The sequence below is a fragment of the Narcine bancroftii genome, chromosome 11, assembly GCF_036971445.1.
Source record: "Narcine bancroftii isolate sNarBan1 chromosome 11, sNarBan1.hap1, whole genome shotgun sequence".
NCBI lineage: Eukaryota > Metazoa > Chordata > Chondrichthyes > Torpediniformes > Narcinidae > Narcine > Narcine bancroftii.
Window position 1 is genome coordinate 103,496,600 of NC_091479.1, and position 21,954 is coordinate 103,518,553.

The 21,954-nt window shown below is 44.5% G+C and overlaps 1 protein-coding gene across 2 annotated transcripts in view; it reads right to left on the reverse strand.

The window, feature by feature from the left end:
- Positions 1-21,954, reverse strand: part of pawr (PRKC, apoptosis, WT1, regulator) — a 106,986-nt gene that overhangs the window by 6,439 nt on the left and 78,593 nt on the right. For both annotated transcript variants that reach the window (XM_069904368.1, XM_069904367.1), the window contains 3 exons: positions 12,735-12,766; positions 11,903-12,056; positions 10,417-10,521 (listed from right to left, as the gene is read on the reverse strand). In XM_069904368.1, the coding sequence (XP_069760469.1) occupies positions 10,417-10,521; positions 11,903-12,056; positions 12,735-12,766 (291 nt within the window). The remainder of the gene's footprint in view (positions 1-10,416; positions 10,522-11,902; positions 12,057-12,734; positions 12,767-21,954) is intronic.

Genomic DNA, 21,954 nt, shown 5'->3' on the forward strand with positions numbered 1-21,954 from the left:
AGCCCATCAAGTCTGCCCCACCATTCAATTGTGAGTTGATCCATTTCCCCATTCAACCTCTCTCCCCATAATCTTCGATGCCCTGACTAATCAAGAACCTGTCAATCTCTGCCTTAAATACCCCCAATGACTCGGCCTCCACAACCGCCTGTGGCAACAAATTCCATAGATTCAACACCCTCTGGCTGAAGATGTTCCTCCAGATCTAAGTGGATGCCTTTCAATCCTGAAGTTGTGCCTCCTTGTCCTAGACTCTCCCACCAAGGAAACCACCTTTCTACATCCACTCTGTCCATGACTTTCAACACTTGAAATGTTTCAATGAGATTCCCACCCTATTCTCCCAAAATTCCATTGAGCACAGGCCAAGAGTTGTCAAACACTCCTCACATAATAACCCTTTCATTCCCAGAATCATAGTTGTGAACCTCCTCTCCAACATGAGCACATCCTTTCTTACATGAGGAGCCCAAAACTGCTCACAATACACCAAATACTCCAAGCGGGGTCTCTCCAGTGCAAATACTCCTGAAATGTAAACATTGTTGTAATTAATCCACCCTTTGGCTAAAGAAATTCCTCTGCATCTCTGTCCTAAACGGGCTCTTAGAATATATCAGTGTGCTTTCACTGTGGCCAAAACTCCCTCCCAGACAACACCATGGGAGCACCTTCACTGGAGGGACTGCAGTGGTTCCCAAAGGCAGCTCCAGCTCACCCCCACCTTCTCAGGCAATTAGGGTTGGACAATAAATGCCTGCACCATGAAACCTACAAATGAAAAAATTCACATGCATTGACAGAACATTACATAATGAGTTGCAGACACACACAGGTGTGCTGGACAGGTTCATTGCTCAAGTTCCACCAGTGATCTGATTCCCCAACACATACAGGGGGAGGGAGGCCCCAGCCCCTTAAACCTGCCCCATCATCGATTACCTACATTGGCCTCAACTCCTCTTCTGTACCACTTCCTATAACACTCAATTTCCCACTCATTCAAATATTTGCCTACATCCACCATGAATATATCCAATGATCGTCCATTTCCAAAGAATCATTACTCTCGGAGAGAGTACCTTGCTTTTATTTTCTTACAACGCCTCTTAGTGTGTGATTTGCCCACAAGTGAAACATTTTCGCACCTGCCCTGTCCTGTCTCGTTAGGGATCATTTATATTTGAATAGGGTTATTATTTTTTAATTTAGATATACAGCACGGTAATACACCCTTATATCCAGGGGCCATGCCACGAAATTACAGCCAATTGACCTACAACCCCTAGTTCTTTTTGAAGGATGGGAGGAAACTGGAGCCCCCCACGGAAAACCCACTCAGACACGGGGAGAACGTACAAACTCCTTGCAGACAGTGTTAGATTTGAACCCCGATCCCTAGCGCTGTGACCCTTTGGCTAAAGAAATTCCTCTGCACTAACTGCTACGCTAACCCAGGTTCACCTATAGAACATTACAACACAGAAAAAACAGGCCCTTCTAGTCTGTGCCAAACTATTATTCTGCCCAGTCCCACTGACCTGCCCCCAGTCCAGACCCCTCCCACCCATGTACCTGTCCAAGTTCTTCTTAAATGTTAAAAACTGAGCCCACATTCACCACCTCAGCTGGCAGCTCATTCCATGCTCCCACCACTCTCTGGGTGAAGAAGATCCCCCTCATGTTCCCCCTAAACTTTTCCACTTTTACCCTTAACCCATGTCCACTGCTTTGCATCTCACCAACCCTCAGTGGAAAAAGCCAATCTCCATTTACTCTGTCTGTCCCCCTCATAATTTTAAATACCTCGATCAAATCTCCCCTCATCCTTCTACACTCCAGGGAATAAAGTCCTAACCTGTTTAACCATTCCCTGAACTCAGTTCCTGAAGTCGTGGCAACTTCCTAGTAAATCTTCACTGGACTCTTTCAATTTTACTGATATCTTTTGTGTATTTAGGTGACCAAAACTGCACACAATCCTCTGCCCAACAACACATTCACATTTGCACTTTCTTTTCTGTGTAACCCTGAACTCTGTAAACTGTGATTTTTCTATGGCTGTATGAATGTTAGAGATAATCTGTGGGCCTACTCACAGCAGAACCCTTCTCCTTGTATCGGGACCAGAATTTATTATGAACGTGCCACAGAATTTGTTGTTTTGCTGCAGCATCTCTGTGCAAATATTTCTACAAGTGACTTTTCAATAATAAATAAATAGTGCAAGATAGGAGAAAGTGAGGTGGTGTCTGTGGTTCACTGTCCATCAGAAATCTGATGACGGAGTGCCGCTGGGTGTTCGTCCAGGCTCCTGGACCTCCTTCCTGATGGGAGCAGAGTAAAGAGGGCCTGGCCAGGAGGAGTCACGTGATGGAGTAGTGGCCGGACGGTGAACTCCAGCCCTCTCCAGAAAAGTCGGGAAAAACAAGAGAAAATACAAAGGCACAGAAATACAAGTTAAAGAAAAGTGAATATAAAGGTGGAAAGAAGATGGAGACAAAAGGAGAAAAATCAAAATCAACGGAAAGAAGAGAGGAAGAGAAGACAACGGAGGAAAAAGGTGAAGGCCTTACCTGTCCGAAGAGGCCCGCTGTGGAGAGAAGACCCCACTACCTCAGGTAGTGCGATGCGCATACAAAAAAACACACCGACGGGAGCGGGGACCAGCTGGGGAGTCGATCTCCACAGCCGGCAACGACAGCTGCAGAACACCTGCAGCAAGAAGAGACCACAGAAGACAATAGAAACAAGAAAGAAGAGGAGGAAAGGGCAGCAAAGAAACAACAGATGGTCAACCTAGAGGAAGAAGAAGAGGAAGAGGAAGAGTACAGGGAAATAGAAGAAGAAAAGATAGGCAAGGTAAAGGAGGTACTTGCTCTTGTTAGAGGATACATGGAGTCATTTAAAGAATGGCAAACACAGGAATTCAATGATTTAAGAAGAAGAATAAACAACACAGAAAAGAAAATAAATAAAATGGATATGACCTTAACAGAAATGGGGAAAAAAATGGACAAGATGGAAGAACGGGCAATAGCAGCAGAAATGGAGGTAGAAGACTTAAAAAAGAAATTGGAGGAATCTAATAAAAAAACTAAAGAGACACAAGAATTACTAGCCCAAAAAATAGATATAATGGAAAATTATAACAGAAGAAATAACATAAAGATAGTGGGCCTTAAGGAAGATGTAGAAGGCAAGAATATGAGGGAGTTTATAAAAGAATGGATCCCTAAGGCCCTAGGATGTCCAGAACTACAGCAAGAAATGGAAATAGAAAGGGCACATAGAGCATTGGCCCCTAAACCACAACCACAACAAAAACCAAGATCTATTGTAGTAAAATTCCTAAGATATACTACAAGAGAAAAGGTGCTGGAGAAGACAATGGAAAAAGTAAGAGAGGGCAACAAACCACTGGAGTATAAAGGGCAAAAAATCTTCATTTATCCAGATATAAGCTTTGAACTCCTAAAGAAGAGAAAAGAGTTCAATGCAGCAAAAGCGATTTTATGGAAGAAAGGATATAAATTTACACTGAAGCATCCTGCGGTATTGAAAATATTTATTCCAGGACAACAAAACAGACTATTCTCGGATCCAGAAGAAGCACGAAAATTTGCAGAACAATTACAAAAATAGACTGAGGGATGAAGACGGGTAATGAGAGCAAAAATTATCACGATTGATATGTATGTGGGTAAAGACAAAAATAGACTGAGGGATGAAGACGGGTAAGGAGGGTAAAAATGACCACGATTGATATGTATGCGGGTAAAGAGGTATAAGAGTGAATAGAGACAACGGGCATATGTGAAAGTATCTGTAATTAGAGGAAAATATAGAAAGTATAGACAAGAATTAATAAGGGAAGGTAATGGAATAGAGAGAATAAGGAGGGAACTAAAAGAGTGACCTTTGTGACATATAAAAAACGAAATCTTTTCTGGGGGGGGCTGGGTGGGGGGAAAAGAGCGGTCACTGCAAAATCAGTTGACGCTTGCGACTGGATTCGCAAATCCAAATGGAGAGGGGAGATGTGGTTGTCCGACAAGGGATAAAGGGCAACTCAGGAGGGGAAGGGGAGATTGGGGATAAAGAAGATAGAAATAGGAGAATAAGGAAAATGTTGGATGTTGTAGGAATGTTGTCTGGTAAAGAGTTGAAAATAAGAAAACAGAAATGGAAAAGGAGGAAAGGTAATGATGGAAAAACGGAAAGAGAAGATAAACAAAATATAAAATGGCTACGCTGAACTATATGACTCTAAATATTAATGGAATACATAACCAAATTAAAAGGAAGAAACTACTAAATTTACTGAAAAAGGAAAAAATAGATATAGCATTTGTCCAAGAAACACATTTAACTGAATTGGAGCACAAGAAATTAAAGAGAGATTGGGTAGGACATGTAACAGCAGCATCGTATAATTCAAAAGCAAGAGGAGTGGCTATATTAATTAGCAAAAATGTGCCATTTAAAATAGAAGAGGAAATAATAGATCCAGCAGGGAGATATGTTATGATAAAATGTCAGATATATTCAGAGCTTTGGAATCTACTTAATATATATTCACCTAACGAAGAAGATCAAAAGTTTATGCAAGATATCTTTTTGAAGGTAGCTAATACGCAAGGGAACATACTAATAGGAGGGGATTTCAATCTGAATTTGGATCCAAATATGGATAAAACGGGGAAAAAAATTAACAGGAAGAACAAAGTAACCAAATTTATAATTAAATCAATGCAAGAAATGAAACTTGTGGACATATGGAGGAAACAAAACCCAAAAGAAAAGGAATACTCATACTACTCGACTAGACATAAAACATACTCAAGGATAGACCTATTCCTGTTATCAGCCCACATACAAGGGAGAGTTAGGAAAACGGAATATAAAGCTAGACTATTATCGGACCACTCACCCCTGTTATTGGCAATAGAGCTAGAAGACATCCCTCCAAGAATGTATAGATGGAGATTAAACCCCATGCTACTTAAAAGACAGGATTTTAGAGAATTTATTGAAAAACAATTAAAAATGTACTTTGAAGTAAATACGGAATCAGTGGAAGATAAGTTTATACTATGGGACGCAATGAAAGCATTCATTAGAGGGCAAATAATAAGTTATGCAACCAAGATGAAGAAGGACTATAATCAGGAAACAGAGCAGTTGGAAAGGGAAATAATAAACATAGAAAAAAAATTAGCAATAAAGGAAGATACAACCAAAAGAAGAGAATTGGCGGATAAAAAAATAAAATATGAAACATTACAAACATATAAGGTGGAGAAGAATATAATGAAGACAAAACAGAAATATTATGAACTAGGGGAAAAAACACACAAAATCCTAGCATGGCAGCTTAAGACAGAGCAAACTAAGAAAATGGTATTGGCAACAAGGAAAAAAGACAAACAAATTACATATAATCCAAAAGAAATTAAGGAAAACTTCAGAGAATTCTATGAACAATTATACCGAACCGAAAACGAAGGGAAAGAAGGGAAAATAGATGAATTTTTGACTAAAATTGAACTACCAAAACTACAAATAGAGGAACAAAATAAATTAACAGAACCATTTGGAACAGTAGAAATACAAGAGATAATAAAAAATTTACCAAATAATAAGACACCAGGAGAGGATGGACTCCCAATAGAATTCTACAAAACATTTAAAGACCTAATAATACCGCCCCTCCTGGATGTAATCAACCAGATTGATGAGACACAAAACTTACCAGATTCATGTAAAACAGCAATAATTACAGTGATACTAAAACAAGGGAAAGATCCACTCTCACCAGCGTCATATAGACCAATATCTTTGCTAAACACAGATTATAAGATAATAGCTAAACTATTAGCGAACAGATTAGCAGAACAGGTACCGAAAATGGTAAATTTAGACCAAACTGGATTTATCAAAAAAAGACGCACAACAGACAATATTTGTAAATTTATTAACTTAATTCATGCAGTAGAAGGAAATAAAGCACCGGCAGTAGCAGTTGCTTTAGACGCAGAGAAGGCCTTCGACAGAGTAGAATGGAATTACTTGTTCAAAGTATTGCAAAAATTCAGTTTACCGGAGAAGTATATTAATTGGATTAAAGCATTATATAAGGGACCGTTAGCGAAAGTGACAGTAAATGGACATGTATCAAAGCAATTTAACTTAAGCAGGTCAACGCGGCAGGGATGCCCACTATCACCATTATTGTTTGCGCTAGCTATAGAACCACTAGCAGAATCGATAAGAAGAGATAATAATATAAAAGGAATAAAAATAAAAGACAGGGAATATAAAATCAGTCTGTTTGCGGATGATGTGATAGTGTACTTAACAGAACCAGAACTATCAATAAAAGAACTATATAAGAAATTGAAGGAATATGGAGAAGTGTCGGGATACAAGATAAACGTAAATAAAAGTGAAGCAATGCCTATGAATAACGCGGATTTCTCAAAATTTAAGGAGGAATCCCCATTCAGATGGCAAACGCAGGCAATAAGATACCTAGGTGTGCAAATAAACAAAAATCTAGGCCAATTATATAAACTCAATTACAATCCACTAATGAAAAAACTACAGGACGATTTAGAGCATTGGAAAGAGCTACCACTAACACTGATAGGAAGGATAAACTGTATTAAAATGAACATTTTTCCAAGGATACTATACTTATTTCAGGCATTGCCAATACAACTGACAGAAAAATTCTTCAAAGAGTTAAAGAAAATAATAAGGAGATTTTTATGGAGAGGGGGGAAACCGAGGATAGCACTAGACAAATTAACAGAATGGTATAAACAAGGAGGCTTACAATTGCCAAACTTCAAAAATTATTATAGAGCCGCACAATTAAGGTACCTATCAGATTTTTATCAAACAAGGGAAAAACCAGACTGGACGAGACTAGAATTAGATAAAATAGGGGAAAAGATACCTGAACACATATTATATAAATGGGACGAAAAATTGGTACAACATAGAACTTCTCCAGTATTACACCATCTCCTCAATATATGGAAGAAGATACATGTAGAAAGAAATAAAATAAATTACCAAATACCAAAACTAATATTGACGCAAAATAAGCTACTCCCTTTTACAATAGACAACCTTGCCTTTAGAAAATGGGAAAAAAAAGGGATTAAAAGAATAGAAAATTGTTTTTCAGGAAGTAGATTCTTATCCTTTGAACAAATGAGAGATAAGTACAATATAACGGGAGATACAGCGCTGGCATATTACCAACTGAGATCCTACTTGAAAGATAAATTAGGAAGCAACTTTAGTTTACCAGAGGGAAGTAACCTTGAATATGTGATTACAGATACAATGTTAATCAAAAGATTTATAAAAAATATGTATATTAAACTGCAAGAAAAGGAAAATGAGGAAACAAATGGTAAAACTAAACAAAAATGGGAACAAGATTTAAATATAAAGATAAAAAAGGAAACATGGGAGAAGTTATGCTCTGGAACGATGAGAAATACAATAAATACGAGGCTGCGTATGATACAATATAATTGGTTACACAGACTATACATTACACCGCAAAAGTTAAATAAATGGGACCCAACAGTATCTGATAGATGTTTTCGATGTAAAAAAGAAAGGGGAACAACAATTCATGCAATCTGGACATGTGAGAGAGTAGAAAAATTTTGGGATGATCTCAATCAGATATTAAATAAAATAACAGAAAACAATATACCAAAGAATCCAGAGATCTTTCTCCTAAGTAACATAAAAAATAAAGAATTTGGAATTGACTTGGAGGATGCACAAAAAAGATTTGTTAAGATAGCCCTAGCTGTAGCAAAAAAATGTATTATGTCAACCTGGAAATTGGAAGATAATTTGAAAATACAACAATGGTATATAGAAATGAATAAATGTATTCCATTAGAAAAAATAACATATAGTTTAAGAAATAATATTGAAATATTCGAACAAGTATGGGAGCCTTACATTAAATACAATAGCGAAAACCTACCGGGAACAAACATTACCTAAGTTGATGGAAGGAGAAGAGAAGAAAAAAATGGACTCAGTAGAATTTCTGGTGTATTTTTGTTGAATGACAACATTGTCTAACTGAATTAATGCAACCTAGATTGTATAACTAAAATGGATGAGAGGGGGGAGGGATGGGGGGGTGGCTTGGGAGGAGGGAGGGGGGAGGGAGAAAAAGTCACTGTAAATGTGTGGAAAAGAAAAAGTGTATATCATGGCTATTGTGATTTATGGTGTGAAAAATAAAAAATTTAAAAAAAAAAAAAAAAAAAAAGAAGGCCTGGCCTGGGTGGTGGGGGTCTTTGAGGATAGAGGCTGCTGTCTTAAACACCGCCTCTTGTAGATGTCCTCAAATCATCAGGTACTTTATGACAAATAAATTCCCTATTTGTCCTTTCACTCTTCGACTTTCCTTATTTTGCAGCTGCTTCTTTGTTCTGATTGGCCCATTAACCCACCTAATGAATGATCTCATCAACAGTTTATGGCCCTTGGCAGTCCTGGCCTCACCCAATTAGAGATTTATCCCTTTGACCCACCCATTCCTCTCCCACCTTCTCTTTGGCTAAAATACACCCTGTTTTCTCTCTTTCCCAGTTCTGATTAAAAATATTCAACATGAAGCAACAACTGTTTCTCTCTGCGTGTGGAAAACAAAGGCAGCACTACCCCTGTACACCTGGGAGAGCAGGGAGCAGAGACATGGAGCTGCTCCGCAGGGTGCAACTGCCCAGATCTAGAGTGGCGGATCTCTACAGGGTCGAAATGGCCTGTTAAGATAACCGATGGTGATTTTAATTTTAAATCTTGCAACCATGGGATCTGTGAACAAGATGGTGGCAGCGACCACAAAGGGTTACAAACTCCGGGGGAGCAGCAAACTGGTGAGGGGCACCAGAAATAGGGAGAACACCCCCCCCCCACTGAAAAGGAGACGACAATACAGGACGGTGAGCACAGCAGCAGAGCAGCGACGCGGTCCAGAGACTCACACAGGCTTGCGCGCTGCCCGTGACCTGTGGGCGAAGGACGCACACAGTTCTGTGGGCTGTTGACAACTGGGTCATGGGAACCAGGTATGGGTATCGGAACCGATATTTGAGAGGCTGCTGAGAGCAAGAAGGTCTCTGGAAGGGGCCTTGGGTGCTGAAGGTTTCCTGATCGTGTCGGAGCTTTGGATCAGGAGTGTGCGCGGCTGCAGGAGCACTGCAGGCAAACTCATGACGCTCAGTGTCTCTGAAGGGACTCTCTTTTGGTTCTCTTTCTCTCCTATTGTAAGCGGTGCTGGGCGATATTAATCATGACTCTATCTGCTTCACAGCAGGCAAAAGTGTGTCCGGCTACAGACCTCCCTTTGCCAACATGACCAGGTTTCAACCTCCCTCTGCCAGTGTGTCTGGTTACACACCTCCCTCTGCCAGTGGGTCTGGCTACACACCTCCCTCTGCCAGTGTGTCTGGCTACACAGCTCCCTCTGCCAGTGTGTCTGGTTACACACCTCCCTCTGCCAGTGGGTCCGGCTACACACCTCCCTCTGCCAGTGTGTCTGGCTACACAGCTCCCTCTGCCAGTGTGTCTGGCTACACAGCTCCCTCTGCCAGTGTGTCTGGCTACTATTACACAACATAAAGGAATCTTGAAATCTTGCTGCCCACCTGCTGAGTGTTCCCACATTTACTGTTTTATTTATTCCTTTCTTGCTTGAACATTGAGAGCAGACGTGCCGACTGCATCACCGTGTGGGACGGGAGCTGCTCAAGGTCGGAAGAAGCTGCAGAAGGTGGTGAATGCAGCTCAGGACATCGTTCAAACTTCCCTCCCCTCTCTGGACTCCGTCTACATTTCCCACTAACCTGGAAAGGCAGCCGACGCACCTAAGGACCTGTCCCGTCACACCCTGAACACCTCCCTCCTCCTTTTGGGAAGAAGACTCACGAGCGTGAAAGTGCACACATATAGGCTTAAAGACAGTGTCTTCCCTGCAGCCATCAGGCTCCTGAATGAACCCCTCAATCCCACAGGCAGTGAGAATGCTGAATGACCAAAGGAACCGCTCACACTAACCATCTGAGACTCTCTTAAGTACAAAACAATATATATGTATTTATTTGTATCGATGATTATTTGTCCTGCATATGTATTGTTTGTCTGTCTATGTGTTGTACAGTTGTGTGTCTGCACATTTTGCACCGAGGACCGGAGAACGCGGTTTCGTTGGGAAATACTTGTACAAGCATGCTACCCTTGCTTGGTGATCTTCCTTTTCCTGTAACACTGCACTCCTTACAGGGCTGTAAGAATGTTCGAGATAGCCTGTGGATATCTCTGTACACCCGTATTTTGTGGTAAACACTCTTAAACCAAATTTCTTACTCTGTTAAGCAGATCAATTTCTTCCTTCAGTTTCCCGATAAGTTCATCCCGATCCTGCAACAGTTTGACCAGCTTCTGATTTTCCTGCCTCTCCTTGGCGAGCTCCTGGTGAGAGAAAGGGATTTGCCATTAATTGTGGCTCTGCCCAGTTAATTGAGGCATAGAGTCGTACACCACAAACAAGGACATTTTGTGTCATGGCTGTCCAGCGAGCATCCATCTGTAATAACCACTTCTCCGAGTCCTTGTCCTGTGGCCTCCAGTGCTTGGGTGATTCAAGTGCTGGTCTACCGGCCTCTCAAATGCAGTCAGTGTCTGGTTTTGACACCTCCCTCTGCCAGTGTGTCTGGCTACACACCTCCCTCTGCCAATGAGTCCGGATACAGACCTCCCTCTGCCAGTGTGACCAGATTCCAACCTCCCTCTGCCAGTGTGACCTGGTTCCAACCTCCCTCTCCCAGTGTATCCGGCTACACAGCTCCCTCTCCCAGTGTGACCAGGTTCCAACTTCCCTCTGCCAGTGTGTCCGGCTACACACCTCCCTCTGCCAGTGTGACCAGGTTCCAACCTCCCTCTGCCAGTGTGTCTGGCTACACACCTCCCTCTGCCAGTGTGACCAGGTTCCAACCTCCCTCTGCCAGTGTGTCTGGCTACACACCTCCCTCTGCCAGTGTGTCCAGGTTCCAACCTCCCTCTGTCAGTGTGTCCAGGTTCCAACCTCCCTCTGCCTTTAACCAGGGGCAGCATCACCATGTACCTTCCAGTTTGTGTGATGGATATCATCTCCTGTCTCTGGCCACTCCTAACCTTAATCTCCACCCCAGTAGCAGGCATGCATCCAGGTAGCTGTGTACTATGTTCTAAAATGTGCCCAAATCTAAATCAATTTAACAAAGGCTCTCTTGAAACAATAACAGAGGAAAGACATACCTTCCAACCAATGTTTAGTCACCACTCAAAGATGCCCTGTCAGGTCACAGAGTTATATACAAATCATTACAACACAGTACAAGCCCTTCAGCCCATGCTGTTGTATCAACCCATAAAAAGTCTACTCAACAATCTTAATCTTCCCTACCTCACACCCATAACCTCTATTTTTATTCAGTGCTTATCCAAGAGTCTCTTAAATGTCCCTATTGTACCATCCTCCTCCACCACCCCTGGCAACACATTCCAGGCATCCACCACTCTGAGTAAAAAAACTTACCTCTGACGTCTCCCCTTAACTTTCCTCCCCTCACCTTAAACTGGGGTCCTCCGGTATCTGTGACACGGAAAAGGGAAGAGAGATGACAGACAGAATTGGGAGAAAGGTGATGGGGGGGGGGGGGGGGGGGCGTTTAATGGAAACCAGAGAAGTCGATGTTAATGCCATCCAGTTGTAGGGTGCCCAGATAGACAAGTGAACAGACAGTGCCTTGTGCCACAAGCAGGGTGCCTTACCACCCCCCCGACCCCAGAATAAGCATAGCCCTTCACCTACCTTTTCAAATTCTTCCTGTTTCTTCTCGAACACATTGCCGTAGGTCGAGCTTGTGGAGTTTCCATAGCGGCTGTATCCCAGCCTCTCTCCTCGGCCAGAGAATCGACTGTTGGTTGAGTACGTTGTGACCTCTTCTTCCGGACCACCCCCTGAACTGTGGGAGAACGTGCCAGGGTTTGAAAGTGAAATGATGGCAGAGGAAAGACATACCTTCAATAGAACAGGCTCGGGTGGATTAATGAGCGTCCTGTGACTGGTGGGTGGCTACATCGGGGTCTACATCACACATCCTCACTACTGTGTCAGCTGTAGTCAAATAGATCACACCAGTGTGGATGAAAGGGTTGGTGGGCCTGAAACCCTGCAGAGATCTGAGGCTACACAGAGGCAGGCACAACATGCACAGCTGCTATCCTGTTGGGATTGCACTTCTCAGTCCTTTCTCCCAAGGAAAGAGGTCTAAAACCTGAGGGCACAGACTTTATACGGGAGGGAAAAGATTTAAAAAGGACCCCAGGGGCACTTTCTTTACACCGGTGGTGGGTCTGTGGGGCGAGCAGCCGGAGAAAGTACTAGAGGCAGGGTCAGTCATATCGTTAAGACAGGTGCGTGGATAGGAAAGGTTTGGAGGGATGCGGAATGAATGGAGGCAAATGGAACTAGGTTTGCCAGCATGGAATAGTTGGGCCGAAAAGCCTGTCTCCAGACAGAATGTGCAAACAGCACCAGATTTTAACCCGGGCCACAGGTGAGGTTATAGTATCATACTAACCGTGCCACCCCACACTTGCATGTAAAAACATAAAACCAGAATTTAGGAAAAGTCCCTTACCTTTTCCATCGACTTGTAGTTCTGGAGGTTCCCTGAAACGAGAGACAAAGAGTCAGGTGGACACACACTTAATGCACACTACAACCTGGTCTGAGTGTCGGCATCACTGGGGGTTATCTGGCTGGAGAGAATGAGGAAAAGGAAAATTATAAGGGATTGCAATTCTGTAGCACCCTGATTGTCTCAGGAAGCGTTGACCAACCAGGATTCATTTCTGGCATCATGTGGGGAAAACGTGGTGGGGGGGGTGGGGGAGAGAACAGGTTGAGGTCCCACGAAGGCAGAGTAGTAGAAGATGCGAGGGGAGCAGTGGGAATGTTAACGTCACAATCATGGAGGAGGTGGAGGGGAGACAGCACTGAGGCATGGGGAAGATGGAGAGGCTTCTGAGGGAGAAGGGAATAGAAGGTACGTGGGTTATTTCCATATACAGATTTACTGTCAGAGTACGAACATGGCATCACATACAACCTGATATTTGTTAGAAGTGCACAAATGAAGGGGAGAGACAGAATAAAGATAGATCGGCTTTTTCCACTGAGGGTGGGTGAGATACAAACCAGAGGACATGGATTAAGGGTGAAAGTGGAAAAGTTTAGGGGAAATTTCTTCACACAGAGATAGTGGTGGGATTGGGGAACGAGCTGCCAGCTGAAATGATGAATGTGGGCTCAATTTTAATGTTAAAGAACAATTTGGATAGATACATGGATGAGAGGGGTGTGGAGGGCGACATATTGGGTGCAGATCGGTGGGACGAGGCAGAATAATTATTTAGCACAGACTAGAAGGGCTGAAGGTCCTGTTTCTGTGTTGTGATGTTCTATCAACCAATTCCATATCAGTGAAATCAGCCCCAAAATAATCCAATGATTATGGAAACGTCGGCTGGGTATGATGAGGGGTTATGTGTCTGGGTCAATGCTTAACCTCATTTAACTACAGAAAACTTTCCCACCAGCCATGCATTTGATGCTTGGTGATCTTGCTGTGGCAAATGACATGGGGAATTATTCCCAACTAAAGAATTCACAGATGAGAATTTGACAGGCCAAATACAGGGCACGATGAGGTGTTATATCACTAGAGGTTCACTTGTCCTTTACAGAAGCAGGAACCTCAATAACTATGTTGATGGCCTTGAGAAACACAGAGTCTGCAGATCCTGGGATCTTGAGCAAGCAGTGAAGGGCTGGAGAGACTCAGTTGGACAGGCAGCATCCGTGGGGACGCTTTGGACTGGGACCCTCTATTGGGACTGAAGTTTCAAGTATGAAGCATCAAGAATCAAGGCAAATTTCTGCAGATGTGTGGTGGAAAGTGTGCTAACTGATTGCACCTCGGCCTTGGAGGGGGACACCAAAACCACTGAACATAAAGTTCTCCAAAAGATAGTGGACACAGCCCAGGACCACACAGGCAAAACCCTCCCCACCATTGAGAACATCTACAGGGAACGCTGCCGTTGGAAAGTAGCAGCAATCATTAAGGACCACACACCACCCAGCACACGCTCTGTTCTCGCTGCTGCCATCAGGAAAGAGGTATCGGTGTCGGCAAGACTTGCACCATCAGGTTCAGGAAGAGTACAGTTTTTGTTTTGCACTACCGATAAGTGGTAATTCCGCCTGGCCTGCAGGGAAAATAATCTCAGGGTTGTATGTGATGTCATGTATGTAGTCTGGCGATAAATCTGAAATCTGGAAAATAAGATAAAGCATCAAGGCAATATCAAGTATGTCAATAAGGAAAAGAGGGGGAAGCTGGGGAGGGCCCTTAATTAAGGAGTCAAAAACTGTATCTTCTCAGCATTGCTTTAGACCAAGGCAGTAGAGATTTAGGGGGGGAATCTTGGTTGGAATCTGGAAGAGAATGCTTAAAGGTTGGTGAAGGCAAAGGATCTCATTGTCTTGAGAAGGCCACGATATGGAAGGCTCTGGACCCAGTGGGATTAGTACAGATGGATAATTGATGGATAGCATTGTCACAGAGGGCAAAAGGGCCTGTTTTTGTGCTGTAAAATTCCAATGGATACAAAGTTTGATAGCAAAGTGCTCCTGACTGGAGTCACAAGTACAAATCCCACCATTACAGTTGGAGTTTTTCATTGATTTCAACATAAAATATAAAATGACAGAATCAGAATTTATTGTCACGAACATCACAAAATTTGTTATTTTGTGGCAGCGTTGCAGTGCAAATACTTGTTAACAAATTACATTTAAAATAAATAAATTAATGTAAAAAGAGAAAAGTGAGGCAGTATCTGTGGTTCATTGTCCGTTCAGAAATCTGATGGCAAGAAGCTGTTTTTGTGCCATTGGGTGTTTGTCTTCAGGCTCCTGGACCTCCTTCCTGATGGTAGCAGTGAGAAGAGGGCAAGGCCTGGGTGGTGAGTGGCCTTGAGGATAGAGGCTGCTTTATTAGGACACCACCTCTTGTAGATGCCCTTGATGGAGTGGAGTCCGGAGCCCATGACCGGCTCTGGCCAAGTTCACAACTCTCTGTAGCCTTTTCCTGTCCTGTGCATTGGCACCCTCCACACCAGGCAGTGATGCAACCGGTCGGAATGCTCTCCACGGTACACCTGTAGAAATCTGCAAGCGTCTTTGGTGACGTGCCGAATCTCCCCATACTCTTCACGAAGTATAGCCACTGGCAAGCCTTCATGGTGATTGCATTGGCATGGAGGCCCCAGGACAGATCCTCAGCGATGTTGACACCCAAGGAATTTGAAGTTCTGAACCCTTTCCAGTACTGACCCCCTCGATGAGGACTGGTTCGTGTTCTCCTTCCTGAAATCCACAATCAGTTCCTTGGTTTTGCTAACGTTGAGTGTAAGATTGTAATGGTGTCACCAATCAGTTATCTGATCTATCTCCCTCCTGTACGCTTCCTCATTGCCATCTGTGATTCTGCAGACGATACTTGAATCATGCCTGGACACACAGAGTTATGGGTGTAGAGTGAGTAGAGCAGTGGGTTAAGCACGCATCCTTGAGATGCATTTGCATTAATCGTCAGTGAGGAGACGACGTTTCCATTTCTAATTCGTACTGACTGTGGTCTTCCAATAAGGTTGCAGAGACCATCAAACAATAATTCCCCGTATCCAATCACAGAGGAACGCAACTGGATGCCTCGGGGATTACAGCTTCATTGAAGAACAAACTGAGGCTTCTACATGAACAAGTTCTGCCCAGATTGGCGGGGAACACCACATAGCAAGAGGCACTCAAATAGAGAATGCTATAATGGACACACCAGCAAGGAGGGGAAGAACCTTGTGAGGAATACAAATCCCTCCATGAGCTCTTGCTTGCTGTATGCCAGCCCATCCCAAGAAACACAAGTATTGCGATGTACTGACTCAGATCTAAAGCACTGTGTTGATCTCAACAAAGATCTTCTGTGGGTAGGAACTATTCTGTAAACTAATTATTTACTCATACCAGGAAAAAAATACATGAGTGCAGATGGGATAGTGGAATGTTTTCCATTGGCCATTGCTCAGGACTTCAAGGCAGAAATGTTTCCTATTTATTAATACATGCTGGTTTTCATCAGTTGTATATAATACACAGATCAGGGCAGCTAACTCAGAACAGATGTAAAGCAAGACAGGGATTCAGAAGTGTTGATACGAATTAAAGGGTCTAGATGAGGGGCCAAGACAACATCACAGAACAAGCAGCAGCAAATAAGTCCACAGAAGTCAGAAGGCGAGCTTGAGCAAGTGCTTTCTTCTGCCAGAGAATGGTCAGACAGGGATGAAAGGAACCAGCAATCACAAAGGGGTGAGGGCTGTATGATTTGAAAGTCAACCAAAGCTGTTCAGACTGAAGATTGGCATGGAAATTCGATGGTGAAAGCTGTGTACCACCAGAAATAAAAAGCCCACTGGCTTTTACTCTCACCGAGTTTATCACCACTAAAAAAAACCATCTGCAGGAGGTCGAGCAGTATCAGTGTATTTGAGGCAGAGATTGACAGGTATTTGATCCGTCAGGGCATCGAGGATTATGAGAGAAGGTTGGCTTGTGAGGCTGAGTGGGAGGATGGATCAGCTCATGAGAGAATGATGGAGCAGACTCGATGGGCTGAATAGGCCACTTCTGCTCCTATTTCTCGTGATCTTGTGAGGGAAAAAAAGAATGGTCATCTTTGAGCATATGCATTTTATTGAGACTCAGGCAGCCGACACACTGAAGGATGCATGACAGTATGGACACAATCCCTTCCCCCTCCTATCCAGGAGAAGGCTCAAGAGTGAGAAAACACGCACATTAAAGACAGTTTCTTCCCCGCATCCGTCGGGCTCCTGAATGAACCCCACAACAGTGCTCTCAAGTTGCCCCTACTTGGTGCTAATTGACCTTCAGCTGGATTTTCATTGCTGAAGGCTTCCTGATCGTATCAGGTTTGGATCGCCGATGATTTGAACAGGAGTCCGTGAGGATGCAGAAGTTCTGCAAGTGAATCCACAGACACTGAGTGACTCTGGGGAGGGGAGGGGGCTTTCTTTGCTTCTCTTCCTCCTGCTGCTAGGGGCTCCGGACAATCTTCATCAAGACTCTGACGAACGTTGGTTTATCATATCATGAACGTTACATGACAATAAAAGGAACATTTGAGCCTTTAATCATATCATCTGTAAATTAACATGGAGCTCAGTCCCTTCAGCCCACAATGTTGTGCTAACCTACATAAACAGTCCACATCAATCTAGCCCTTCCTGACCTCACACCCAAAACCCTCTATTTTTCTTGCATCCATGTGCCTGTCCCAGCCTCCACACCACCCCTTGGCAATGCATTCCAGGCACCCACCACTCTCTGTGTAAGAAGAGAACCCATGAAGTGACCCCTGAATTTTCCTCCACTCACCTTAAACAGATGTCCTCCCTGGGAAATATGTGCTGACTGCCCACCATATTCCTGCCTCTCATAATCTTATATACCTATATCAAGTCATCTCTCAGCCTCTGTCGCTCCAAAGCCTTAGTTCATTTCGGGCCACAAGTCCGTGCTGCCCAACTTACACCTAATTAAACTACACTCCTGGTACAATTTGAACAGTGAGAGGAAACCAGAGCCCCTGGGGAAAACCCATGCAGGTACAGGGAGAAATTATAGACAGCACGGGATTCGAACTCCAGTCCTGATCGCCGTTGTGCCAACCGTTACACCAACCGTGCCACCCAAATCAGCAATATCTTGCTAAATCTCCCCTGAACTGTCTCTGAAGCTTCCACATCCTTCAAGTAATGAGATGACCAGATATGAACACAATATTCCAAGAGAGATCAAACCAGAGGTTTATAGAGCTCCAACATTACCTCTTGGCTCTTGATCTCAATTCTCTGACTGATGAAGACCAACACACCAAAAGCCTCTTAACTGTCTAATCAACTTGCACGGTCACCTTGTGGGATCTATGAACCTGGACCCAAAGGTCCCTCTGTACCCCCACTTGACCAAGACTCCAACCATTGACCACATACTCCACCTTCTTTTCTGTTCTTTCCATGGCTGTATGGATCAGGAAGAGGGTTGTGCATTTAATGCTGATGTGACTGTTGGCATCAACATGGATGCATGGCTTGGGAAAGGGACCCCAGAGCTCATGGTCCCGGCAGTCGAAAGCACGATGGGGCAAAGGAAGTGGAAACAAATACTGTAGATCAAGTTGCATAGAGTTTGTGCAAGGTTTAACTGGGACAGTGCAAGGTCACCGAGGGATTAAAGAGGCTGAAACAAATCAGGTACGGGTGAATGGTCAGTGAGTTGGGTCATCTCAGGTGAATGGTCAGTGAGTTGGGTCATCTCAGGTGAATAGTCAGTGAGTTGGGGTCATCTCATGTGAATGGTCAATGAGTTGGGGTCATCTCAGGAGAATAGTCAGTGAGTTGGGGTCATCTCAGGTGAATGGTCAATGAGTTGGGGTCATCTCATGTGAATGGTCAATGAGTTGGGGTCATCTCAGGAGAATAGTCAGTGAGTTGGGGTCATCTCAGGTGAATGGTCAGTGAATTGGGTCATCTCAGGTGAATGGTCAGTGAGTTGGGTCATCTCAGGTGAATGGTCAGTGAGTTGGGTCATCTCATGTGAATGGTCAATGAGTTGGGGTCATCTCAGGAGAATAGTCAGTGAGTTGGGGTCATCTCAGGTGAATGGTCAGTGAATTGGGTCATCTCAGGTGAATGGTCAGTGAGTTGGGTCATCTCAGGTGAATGGTCAGTGAGTTGGGTCATCTCATGTGAATGGTCAGTGAGTTGGGGGTCATCTCAGGAGAATAGTCAGTGAGTTGGGGTCATCTCATGTGAATGGTCAGTGAGCTGGGGAATCAGGTAGGGGTGAACGGTTAATGAGTGGGGGATCGGGGGGGCTCAGTTAGGGACAATGATTAGTGAATGGAGGGTCAGGTAGGGGTGAATGATCAGTGGGGGAAAATAGGGGGTCTGGTAGGGGTGAATGGTCAGTCAGTGAGTGGGGGATCAGGGGGTCAGTTAGGGGTGAAAGGTTAGTGAGTTGGGGTGAAAGGTTAGTGAGTAGGGGTCAGGAGGGGTGAACAGTAAGTGAGTGGGGGTCAGGGGAGGGTGTGAACAGTCAGGTCAGTGAGAACATGTCCAATTCTGGATTAAGCCAGGGAAATGTCAGGGTTTATGAGCTAGGGCAACCACAGTGCTGCCACTTGAGTGGATCAAGGAGAGGGGAGACAGGGTGATCCTCCTCAGGGTCTGACTGCCTGGTCGTGATGCCAACCACCCTGGACAGGTTTAAACACCCAAATAAAGGGGCCCGTCTTGTTTTAAACATTTTGATAGCCTTGGAGATCCGTGCCCAAGTTGGTGGCTCATGTGCTTGGCAGTGCCCCACAAGGGGTGTTGGGCTCCAGGGGAAACAGTGCACCAGAGTGAGAGAACAGCATCCCTCCAAGCCAAGGAGAATCCTGCGAGACAACAGTGGGAGACCATGGCAAAGGACAGGTGAGGGGCTCATGGGCTGCAACACTTACACCTCTGCTGGAGACCGGGGATCGGGACCAGGATCTGTGAGGGTGCCGATAATGAGCGGGGCTCCCGAAGGAACCAGAGGCTCAGGGTCACAGCTGGAACAGGCAGGAAGCCATGCAGCTACAGATGTTGCAGGAGCATGGCGAATCCACAGACACTCAGCGTCTCTGAAAGGAATCTCCCTTCCTCTTATAGTTGGGGGACACCTCCTATGGCAGGAAAATTCATGTACGGATTTGTACATGATTGCATTCTGCACATTAGGGCATGACAATAATGGAACTTTGAATCTAAAACATTCCTTTTCTTCGAGCTGCCTATTAGAATCAGCGTGTGCACTCGCGTCGCTCTGTCATTTGGCCTCAATTCTTCTCTGCTGGCCTGTGCTCAAGGAGAAATCACAAAGCTCTTGGGAGGCCAAGCAGGGGAGGCCAAGCAGGAGATGGCTTCTGATTCATTTACTGACCAGAATCTGTGTACAATATCAATTCCTTACATTCCAGACACAAGCTGGGTGATTTCTTTTAACCCTATGAGAGTGCCCCAGATCCATGCCTGTGTCATCCCCCAAAACTTCTGTTAAAGTTCACTCAAGCTGCAACTTTCCTGGTTGATTCTCCAAATTTGATTGAGGTCAGTTGGACTGGCAACAAGAAGCTGAAACCACAAACGAGCAAGGGAGAGCAGAGATCTGCAGGGAAATTTAGATTCCAACTTCTTTTATCATTGTGTTATAAAACAGAAAATGGGATATGATACAAAATTTCCTTCAGTCACCATAAGGGAGAACAAAGATTCACCATCAGCAGAAATTGCCCGGCGTCCCTTACAGTCAGAGAAAGAGAAGTATAAGAGAGTCCCCTCACAGTTACTGAGTGTCCGTGGATTCGCCTCCAGCCTCTGTAGCCTCACAGCCTTCAGTCCAAACCATTGGCAGCCTGAGCTCCAGATCCAAACCTCCGACACAATCAGGAAGTCTTCAGAGCCTCTCGCATCCTGTTTCCGATACCTGGTACCCCTTCAGCCAGTCACCAGCAGTCTGTAGCCCGGTGTGAGTCCCTTGACTACAGTCGCCAGCAGCCCACAACCTGTGTGTGTTCCTCAGCCGCAGAGACCCCTCACTGGTCCGCCTCCATGGTTACAGTCCCGTGGGTCGTCTCTTACGTTTCTCCTAAGACAGGGGTGATCTTCTCATCCTCTTGGGCCCCTGCTCCAGTCCTCAGCTTTCTCAGAGTCTGCAGCCCCTCACGGCTGCTGACAATCAATAGGCGCCGCCATCTTGGGCGCAGACTCGCAGTCACGGGATTTCAAATAAAACCATTGCTGACTCCCTCAACGGGGAACAGCAGATGGCAGTCAACTGGGCAGCTAGATCCCATGGGATCTAGCTCCCCGCGGGTCTGCACAAGCAGGAGTGCTGCCGCCACAGTGGCTCCCCAGCAGCACCGCCATCTGTGACAGCTGTGATTACACTGTATGCAGGATTTTCTTGCACTACCAATAAGTGGTAATTCTGCCACCCACAGGAAAAGGAATCTCAGGGATATCATATACAAACTCTGACCTCGAGAGTAGTGAATCAGGAAAGTGGTTGAGGCGACTTCATTAAACATATTTAAAGTTCAGTTAGGTAGATTTTTACATAAGAAAGGAATGAAGGGATCTGGGGAAAAGATCAGCCATGATCTTACTGAATGGCGGAGCAGACTCGACGGGCTGGACGGCCGGCTCCTGCTCCTATTTCTTATGTTCTGAAATCTGATCGACGGACACTCAATGTCTCTGCAGGGACCCCCTTTTACTCTCCTTCCCTGTCTCGATAGGGACATTGGACCAGTGACGCCTCTTCGTGCGCCTTTAGAGAGCAAACCGGGGAAACGTTTTGATGTCCTTGACAATAAAGGAATGTTGAAACATGAAGCATTTATGAAGTACAGTGGTTGGGGATGTTGCTTCCCAGCTCCAACTAACTGGGTTCAATGCGAAACCCCGGTGCTGTCAGTGTGGAGTTCGCATGATCTCTATGCCAGTATGGAAGATCCCTCATCTCCAAGACGTGAAGGTCGATGGGGTAATTGTCCCCTGGACCAGCCATTCTCAACCTTTCTTTGGCCATGGTCCCCTGCTCAAAGTTATGGGGTCCCTTTGCTGTGAAGCAGTCATGTTCAGTTGTTTTTTAATTCCCCCCCTCTCCTCCCGACTACA